The sequence below is a fragment of the Zea mays genome, chromosome 5 (assembly GCF_902167145.1).
Source record: "Zea mays cultivar B73 chromosome 5, Zm-B73-REFERENCE-NAM-5.0, whole genome shotgun sequence".
NCBI classification, from domain to species: domain Eukaryota; kingdom Viridiplantae; phylum Streptophyta; class Magnoliopsida; order Poales; family Poaceae; genus Zea; species Zea mays.
Genome location: NC_050100.1, coordinates 129,765,544 through 129,774,839, shown reverse-complemented (window position 1 = coordinate 129,774,839; position 9,296 = coordinate 129,765,544). Strand labels below are relative to the sequence as shown.

At 42.8% G+C, this 9,296-nt stretch overlaps 2 protein-coding genes across 2 annotated transcripts; both read right to left on the bottom strand.

Annotated features, from left to right (window-relative positions):
- Positions 1-888: 888 nt before the first annotated feature.
- LOC103628452 (uncharacterized) lies at positions 889-1,874 on the bottom strand. The gene is made up of 2 exons (XM_008648650.1): positions 1,533-1,874; positions 889-1,440 (listed from the first exon to the last, which is right to left on the bottom strand). The coding sequence occupies exons 1-2, from the start codon at positions 1,872-1,874 to the stop codon at positions 889-891; spliced, it is 894 nt and encodes a 297-aa protein (XP_008646872.1).
- Positions 1,875-2,168: 294 nt separating this feature from the next.
- Positions 2,169-3,213, bottom strand: LOC111589321 (protein ALP1-like). Its single transcript, XM_023300150.1, has 3 exons — positions 3,061-3,213; positions 2,762-2,987; positions 2,169-2,690 (listed from the first exon to the last, which is right to left on the bottom strand). The coding sequence occupies exons 1-3, from the start codon at positions 3,211-3,213 to the stop codon at positions 2,248-2,250; spliced, it is 822 nt and encodes a 273-aa protein (XP_023155918.1). The 3' UTR covers positions 2,169-2,247.
- Positions 3,214-9,296: the final 6,083 nt, after the last annotated feature.

Below are 9,296 nucleotides of genomic sequence, written 5' to 3'. Positions count from 1 at the left end.
TTAGATCAAGTGCAGCAAATGCCATCAGTTAAAATTCAGTTACAAGAAAACCATCAGTTACAAGTAACTCAAAATCAGAAAAATTGATATTAGCCAGCTAAACAGATCAAGGGTAAATCTGAAATAGTTATTAATATTAGCCTCATCTCATCAAAAATGATCCTACATGACAGTGTAGCCAGCTACTAGATATTCAGTTCAGCTCAAGATGACAGAACAAGATGACAGAACAGTTCATCATTGTAACCAGTTCATCATTGTTCTAAAACCAGCTCAAGATGACAGAACAGAACCACACATGACAGTGTAACCAGCTCAAGATGACAGAACAGAACCACACATGACAGAACAGAACCACACATGACAGTGTAACTAGCTCAAGATGACAGAACAGAATCTGTTCTTAAACCAAATAGCATCAGGTCAAGATGGGAGTATCAGTTCTCAAAAACCAAAACCAGATCAAGTGTAGCATATCTGTTCTTAAACACCAAAAACAGCAAAACAACATAAATGACTGTCATTAGTGGCTGGCTAACTGAGTAGGCTTAATATTCACTTTTGTTATCATCATTGGCATAAAGGACACACACATCAGATCAAGTGTAGCATATCAGTTCTCAAACAGGGAAACATCATTGTTCTCAAGTACCAAATCTGTTTTTAATCAGGATAAAGGAGAGACACATCAGATAAACTATAGCATATCTGTTCTTAAACAGGGAAACCCATAGAACTCAGGGATACATCATTGTTCTTAAGTAGCATCTAGGATAGATGGAATAGAGCAGGTGGACCAAATCTGTTCTTAGACAATATAGATGTCCTAAACCCATACACCCATAGAACTCAGGGATACATCATTGTTCTTAGACAGATCAGATCACATCAGTTGTGGTAGTGCTTGGCTAGGAAAGTCTTGAGCCATAGGTCACGATCATCAGGAGTCATGTCCAGGAACACCAGGGAGGTGGCCTTGTGCTCCATCATGTGGTTTAGGGCATACATGAGAGCCTCCCTAGAGAACCCAGGACAATTGATTACAGCATTGTAGATCCCAGGTGCTGCTTCAGCATGGATGCTTTCACGGACAGCAGCAGCAACATCTGAAACAGCTTGTTTCATCCCATTGAACACAGCAACATCCTCATCAGTCATGAACCTCTTCCTCTTCCCTAAGTTGGGCTTGTTATCATTGGACTCACCAGGGGTACCCTTGTCAACAGTCTTCCCCTTGTTAGTTAGATTGGAACAATCAACAAACTTTGAGGTCACTTCAATGCCATCATCTAGGATGTCAACAATGTCAGTTGGCTTGCCCAAAGGCTCATTTGAACCCATTGCAAACTTACCTGTGGCAACCCCACTTCCAAATATGATTTGCATAGGCATATAGTTCTCTATGGGCCTATTGAGGTAATCAGCATCTTTTGGGTGATCCTATTGAGTTAGCAACTCAAGTTAGAACAAGGGAATTTGAAGTGGAAGAGTGGCATTAACAGGTTAGAAAAATAGAAGGTATTGGTCCTAACCTTGATGTAAGCAGCATAATGACCCTCTTCTAAGCTTATGACAAAGTTATCCTCATCCCAAAGAGCGCCACTAATGTCCTTCAGTTTGCAAACCTTGACCCACCTAGACCTCCACTTACGAAGGTGATTGTACACTTGTTGGCCTGTTACTTCTTGGCCACAGAACTCAGATACATTTTTAGCAACAGAGTTAAGGTGGATTTCCTTAAAACCTTTGTCAGTCTTAACCCCATTTCCTATCAAGTCAACAAAACGACGGAGAACAAACCCAGACATTACAGCAGTCCACCTAAGAGCAGGCCTAGCCCCCTGACCAGCAACCTCAGAGACCATGTCAGCCATAGCTGGAACAAGTAAAAGATTAGGGGGAGATAGAGATTAGGGGGGAGATAGAGATTAGGGGGGAGATAGTAGAAGAAAATAGCAGAAGTAGCATAGAAGAGTAACAAAATAGTAGAAGTAGCATAAGAAAGTTCATCATTGCTAGTCGACAATGGTATCAGGATCTAAGTAATGTCATCATTGCAACTGAGCACATCACATAAAGGAACTTAGCACAAAGAAAGTGAGTTCAAAATTGAAGATAGTTCATCATTGCTAATAGACAATGTTCTCAGCCAACTTAGCACAAAGAAAGTGAGTTCAAAATTGTAGATAGTTCATCATTGCTAATAGACAATGTTCTCAGCCAACTTAGCACAATACATAATGACCATTATCCCCTATGTGAGGCCCTATTCTGCCACATTTGTTGAGCCCAATTGTCCCTGGTAGCAGACCATGCAGCATTGTCCATGACAAGGTCATGGGGAGCTTCCTCATGAACTTGATTTGCAGCCCATGTTTCTTCCAGTGGAATATGTTCATCATTCCCATGACGAAGAATCCAGTTGTGGAGGATACAACAGGCTAGGACTAGCTTTACTTGTGTCTTGTATGGATGGAAAGGTTTGTTGTATAATATTTTGAATCTGTTCTTCAAAGCACCAAAGGCCCTCTCTATTGTCACCCTTAGTGATGAATGTCTAAGGTTGAAGAGCTCTTTGGGGTTCTGTGGATTCCTCCCCCCATATTCACTCAAGTGGTACCGTGTGGCACGATAAGGGGGTAAAAACCCAGGTCTGACAGCATAACCAGCATCCACAAGGTAAAATTTACCTAACATCATATATCATATATTAGGGCATTGTAGACCAATATTAGGGGATACCAAGGAAACTAGTTTTTACCTTGGGGCACTTTTAGACCATCTTCTCTCTCAAGGGCATCAGCAAGGATAAGGGCATCATGTGCTGATCCCTCCCAGCCAGCAAGAACATATGTAAACCTTAGATCAAAGTCTACAGCAGCTAAGATGTTCTGTGTTGTGGTGTGTTTCCTACCAAGGAAGGCAGCCCTCTGATTTCTAGGAACTCTTGCTAGCACATGAGTGCCATCAATGGCACCAATACAGTCCTACACATTGGGGCAAACATTTGTTACTACAAACCCAACATGAAAAGTAGTGGTGTGTTTGGATTTGGCTGACCTTGAAATATGGGTACCATCTGTGGCTATCTCTAATTTTGGTTGGTGTAGCAGTTGAAGGTGGCAAGATCATCTCATTCCTCAGTTCACCAACAGCATACAATACTTCCTTGAAGTATCTGCTAATGGTCTCAATAGACCTTCGAAAGGTCATGTGTATAACTCTAAACCTTTGGTTATGACCTACCACATGTAAAAACATGGCAACCTGCTCCTCTACTGAGCTATGAATGCTATCTCTCAATAGTTGCCTAGTGCGAAAAAGGTCACACAACTGCATAAAAGGGGCTCTTCTCATCCTGAGTAAGTCAGCACACTCAACATCAGTGGATTCATAAATGAATCTCAGGTTGTTTTGCCTCTCTTGGTCTCTTTGGTGCATTGGGCCATAAGTGATACACCTCCTAGCATGCAGTCGGTGCCTCAACCATGCATCCAACCAAGCTGACATAACTGCTACAAGGACCACTGCCTTTGCAATTAGCCGACGGCGTGCAATAGCAGGATTCATTGCTAGAGTGATAAAATAGAAAAAATGAGATTAGAGGTCTAAGTTGGCTCAGATGTATAGCTCAGAGGCATATTAGCATCATAGAACATTGATCTATAGCTCAGAGGCATATTAGCATCATAGAACATTGATCTATAGCTCAGAGGCATATTAGCATCATAGAACATTGATCTATAGCTCAGAACATAACAATTTTAACATAGTGATGTGCTAGTTGCAAATATATGATAACAAATTCTTACACGAGCCACGGCTGCGACATACAAGAGATGCGCCACCCAGAGGCATTGAAACATCACATACCATTGATCGACAGCTCAGAGAGTAATAAAAAGTATGAATATATTCAAAAGTAACCATAGAACTCAGTTCAACATCATTGATCCTAGATAATTAGGACTAAGATAGGTGCCATGTTGATCCTAGCTAATTAGGATCAAACAAATGTCATTGATTCAAGCATCACATACCATTCAAGGTAACATCACAGCTTAGAGACTTAAACAAGTATGAGAACATCAAGTTGCAACAATAGCTCAACCAGTTTAGACATTCAAGGTAACATCCAAGATCTAGCTAGAGAGCAGCAAGTATACAGAGCCAACATTTCGCTATATTCAGTAAACAGAGCCAAGTATGAGAACAGCAAGATCTAGCTAGAGAGCAGAATACTCAAAGCCAAGTATACAGAGCCAACATTTCGCTATATTCAGTAAACAGAGCCAAGTATGAGAACAACAAGATCTAGCTAGAGAGCATAATACTCAAAGCCAAGTATACAGAGCCAACATTTCGCTATATTCAGTAAACAGAGCCAAGTATGAGAACAGCAAAATCTAGCTAGAGAGTAGAATACTCAAAGCCAAGTATACAGAGCCAACATTTCGCTATATTCAGTAAACAGAGCCAAGTATGAGAACAACAAGATCTAGCTAGAGAGCAGAATACTCAAAGCCAAGTATACAGTGCCAACATTTCGCTATATTCAGTAAACAGAGCCAAGTACTCAAAGCCAAGTATACAGATCCTGCTACAACAAGTATGAGATCTATCATTCAAGCAATACTCAAAGCCAACATTTAGCTATATTCAGGCAAAAGTGACAGTCACCATTCAACTAACATCCAAGCAAAATACAGAGCCAACATTCAGTTAATATTCACTACAAATGGATCTAGCTAGAGAGCAGGCAAATGGAGCTCAGAGCCAACATTTCGCAACACATAAAATTCCCATATTCTCAGATCTGAAATCTAGCTAAAAGAAAATACCTTCAAATCTAGCTAGAGAGCAGGCAATTGAAAGAGCTCGACATGGACTAGATCTGAGAAAACCTAACACTTGGGACAATCAAATCAGACCAAGATCTTGTAGCAAGGGGAAGAGTGCAAGAGAATATCGAACCTCATACCTTTTGACGCACCCTGAAGGATTGAGATCCTCACCAGCGACGAGAGTGGAGGGTGCGAGAGCTCGAGGACGACAAGCGACGGGGGAGTGAGAGCTCGAGGCCGATAGGAGACGGGGTGGGAGAGCTCGAGGGCGAGAGGAGACAGGGGACAGAGAGCTCGAGGGCGAGAGGAGACGGGGGGAGAGCTCGACGGCGAGAGGAGACGGGGGGAGAGCTCGACGGCGAGAGGAGACGGGGGGAGAGGCGGAGAGCTCAAGGGCGAGAGGAGACGGGGGGAGAGGCGGAGAGCTCGAGGGCGAGAGAAAACCCTAGCGAGACTGCGCTCGGACTGCGCGAGCGCGTCCTGGCTCGCGACGGAAGAGGATTTTGGTCGTATCGCGTGGGCCTGGATGAGCGTGGGTATTTGCACGCGTGTGGCCTGGCCCAAAACTGAAAACAGTCAACCAAACAAATGAGCTTCTTTTATTTCTGCATCCAATGGGCCATGCACCAGGGGACACGGGCAACCAAACATACGGGATGAGAATGGGTGCACCGCAGGGATGGGATCATGGCGGCACGTGGCCCTTGCGAGCCGGGCTTCGGCCGCGGTGGTGGCGAGCACAGTTGCCAGGAGCAACAACAGTGAGCTCCAGGCACGACCATATTCGGGTACCATAGGCGTGGTTTCGCTGGAACACCAACTGTGGTGGGGACGAGTGTGGCTTTGGTGAGGGACATGACTGGACGGCTTGGGCTAGATGGCAGGACTGGCCGGCGTGGGCGCGAGACGGCCTCGCCGATAGGGTGCAGTGCGTGAAGAGGCTGGATAGACTTCAAGAAAAGGAAGAAAAGAAGGTGGTGTTTGGAGCTTAGTCGATTTTAAACAGTAAAAGGATTTTAGGCTCTCTAATCTCTTCTGATCCTCTTGCTGTCAAATACTCCCTCTATCCTAAATTAATGTTTGTTTTAGTTAATTAATGATTTCATACAATACTTAATGTGTGTGTTTATATATATGTCTAGGTTCATTTTCATCTATTTGAACGTAGACATAAGAAAGCAGAGCTAAAACGACAACTATTTTGGTACAGAGGGAGTAAGTCCTAAGGGTAGATCTATCATTTTGGTGAACCATTTTGGTAGACTAGATCCATGGCTTGCATGCTAGATCCCAAAGCGTTTTGCTATGAAATGTTAATCTAAATATGTTTTTGGTGAAGTTAGTGGAGCTTTAACAAATAGACCCGGATTAATGTTTCTATGAACACCAGTATAACCAAAAATTTCTGACGGTCTAAACCGTCGGACATAAGCACTACACTGTCGGATAAAGGTTATTTCCGACGATCTAAGCCTTATATTCGACGACAAGCGTTCATCAGTTGTAAAAAGTCAGAAATAAGCATATTTCTTAACACAACCATTAAACAAAATCTATGTTCGATGGCCATTGGGGGCCATCGACATTTAAAATCATAGACAGGCATAACAACGCCTAGTAGTCCCCATAGGATTATGTCCTATGACTGTCATGCATGTCATTGGACATAACGTTGTTATCGACAACGGTTGCATGCGGGCCGTCACATGTAATTTGGTGTTATGTCCGACAGCCCACTGTCAGTCCTTGTACCTTTGATGCTTATGTTCGACGGCCACTACTAGTAGGACGTCAAACATAAGTAATACCAGGGAGGTAAAAAATCTCCCTGATTTTTTTTGTTAATTCTCACAAATTACAAAATAACAGATTTTCATATACATCAGATTCTGACGAACACATTCTCAACCATCAATTCACGACCACGGTCCACATTCTCACATACACATTCCCATTTCATTTACACAAACACATATATAATTCAACATCACATATATATATATATAGATCCACATTCATTCAAATATCGTCATAACTCCACATCACATAGTTTGAAGTCATTCACATCCACATTCACTTAGTTCGAATTCATTCACATAATTCAACATCACATATATCTGTCACCTGATTGGTTGGAGTTGTGGCCACTTTCTTTGGTTGGACTCTGCGTGGTCAAAATGTTGTTTACCCACGAAGTTGAGCCATCGTCTTGGCTAGATCCATCTATAGGTCTGGCAACTAATGCGAAAGGTGTCTTGAAGCCCTATAACACACATTGGATATTAACCACTAAGTTCTTCATTTGTAACACACACATATATGTACATAACATAGGGAAATGTGGCGAAGGTGGAGGCGTCGGTGCAAGTTCCGAAGGCGGCATCCCAAAGGATGGCATCAGGATGCCTGCTTGTTGTGCCCATTGTTAAAAATTAGATGCATGTAATTGTTAAGAAAGTATATACGCAACATGTTTGTAGTTGTTACGAACAAAATATTACTACAACTTACAGAGAGGAAAGCCTGCTGCTAGGCCGAGACGTTCGCATAGTGCTCGTCCTTCTATCTCTGGTGCCTCTGATACTCCACATGTTGCCTCAACACTTCCCTCTGACACTCTGACTGTTGCCTCAGCACTGCAATCTACATGTCCCTGGGTGGAGGTGCGAGAACGTGATGCCTGCGACGACGATGATACGAACCATCGTCCTCGATATCTTAGATCCCTAGAGTCAATCGACAAATCAAATATACCCAACCTATAGTAGTGAACCATAGTATCAGTACAATCACAAGCATATGACCATAACTTACCGTCCATGGGCTTGTCTTCCAACACTAGCATATGCTGCCTCTGGGTCAATTGGCTGGCTCCTCTAGTCATAGTCCTGCCCATGGTGCTCAACCATCTATTCCCCATATGCTACCTAGAGGAACACAGACCAAATATTAATACATCATCAAGATGATGCAAAAGAACACTAGAGTATAAAAAATCTCACCAGGCGATCGGTGGCTATCGGAGTGCAAAACACATTAGAATTCTAAGGATTAAAACCCTCATGCCCATGCATAAACACCTTCACATCGTGGGTCTAGTACTAGATTTGGCTTCCTAGACATACAAGTTACAATGACATACTTTTATTTAGTTTGAACATAATATAACATCCCATTACCTTAGCCAAATGCACATGTCCATCGCCACCGTAGTTGTGGAACGACTCGGTATCAATGTTTCCCCTGTTCCTTTTGGAAATGGTGTAGAACTCACGGGAAGCCCACCACTTGCGCAAGGCCCAATAACCATTTGATCGGGTGGCCATCCAAGGAATAGACACCTACATGAAATGCTTCTCTATCACGTAACTTGATTCACTAACACGTAACCAAAACAAGAATCAACCAAAAAGATAAAAGAGTTAACAACTTGTTACCTGAAGGTATTGCTCCTCCGTAATGTAAATTGATGACCACTCCTACTTGTTCTTTGGCATAGACCTATCATCACTACTTGTCGTATACCTAGCTAAAATGGAGGTGGAGTTGAAGAAGACCATGACTCCAACACTTTCAGCGGAAACCTCAAAGAAAAGCAAACATATAACTCTTGTAATAAGTGCTTTTCTATATGTGGATAGCTAAGGAGATTGATGAACCCAAAGCCACTCTAGAGGCTTTGATAGAAAAAACAGTATGTGCAGGGCGATGACAACAACAACAACAATTGAAGAGCTACCCACAGTCGCACCGTTAGCAATAGGAGAGGAAGTCAAAGCTACAATGGCGCTTGCGCCGCCAGAAGTGGTCGAATCCAAGGCTGATGCTCTAGAGACTTTCCCAAAAGATAATAAATGTAAAAATGTCATAGGGGCCAAAGAGCCAAAGGTACAATAGGGGAGAAGGCCTCTAGGGAAGAGGGCCCTTTGAAATAAGGAAATACTAGGACTAAGCGGTTTGTGATCCACCACTCTGCTGGCAAGGCGATGACTACAGAGTAGTTTGCCAAAACACACACTTTTGCTGAGAAGCTAGGGTATCCTTCTAGGGCAACTACTTTTGGAGGAAGTCCAAATGACTATCTTTACTACTGCCCGAATATCCTGGAGGCTAATGTATGTCGCTATATGATCGACAACATCGCGTTTTTGAAGCTTGAAGCTAGGTTATCAGTAATGCCCTTCGAAGATTTTTTGGACTGCCTCGCCTACACACACTTGAAGGTAGACACACATTCTTTTGTGTTGCTTTGGCATCCTTCGATGACTAATTTATGCTTTGTTTTTTGTGACACACATGGGCTTATACTGAGTACGACACTGAAGGTCTGGAAAAATGCCAAAGTGAAGTCGCTCGGACAACAATTATCAAGCTCTGTCCAGAGGTTGCCGAGCTTCGGTTTGATAACACAGACAAGGAAAAATGCTTAACATTTTGGAAGAAGATTTGATT

What these genes read in the sequence shown, in the direction of transcription:
- LOC103628452 (XM_008648650.1), bottom strand. Translation starts at nt 1,874, where the DNA reads ATGGCTGACATGGTCTCTGAGGTTGCTGGTCAGGGGGCTAGGCCTGCT. An exon ending in ATTATGCTGCTTACATCAAG is followed by an intron (nt 1,441 to 1,532) that starts GTTAGGACCAAT and finishes CTAACTCAATAG; the next exon opens with GATCACCCAAAAGATGCTGA.
- LOC111589321 (XM_023300150.1), bottom strand. Translation starts at nt 3,213, where the DNA reads ATGACCTTTCGAAGGTCTATTGAGACCATTAGCAGATACTTCAAGGAA. An exon ending in GATGGTACCCATATTTCAAG is followed by an intron (nt 2,988 to 3,060) that starts GTCAGCCAAATC and finishes CCCAATGTGTAG; the next exon opens with GACTGTATTGGTGCCATTGA. An exon ending in TGGTCTAAAAGTGCCCCAAG is followed by an intron (nt 2,691 to 2,761) that starts GTAAAAACTAGT and finishes ATATGATGTTAG; the next exon opens with GTAAATTTTACCTTGTGGAT.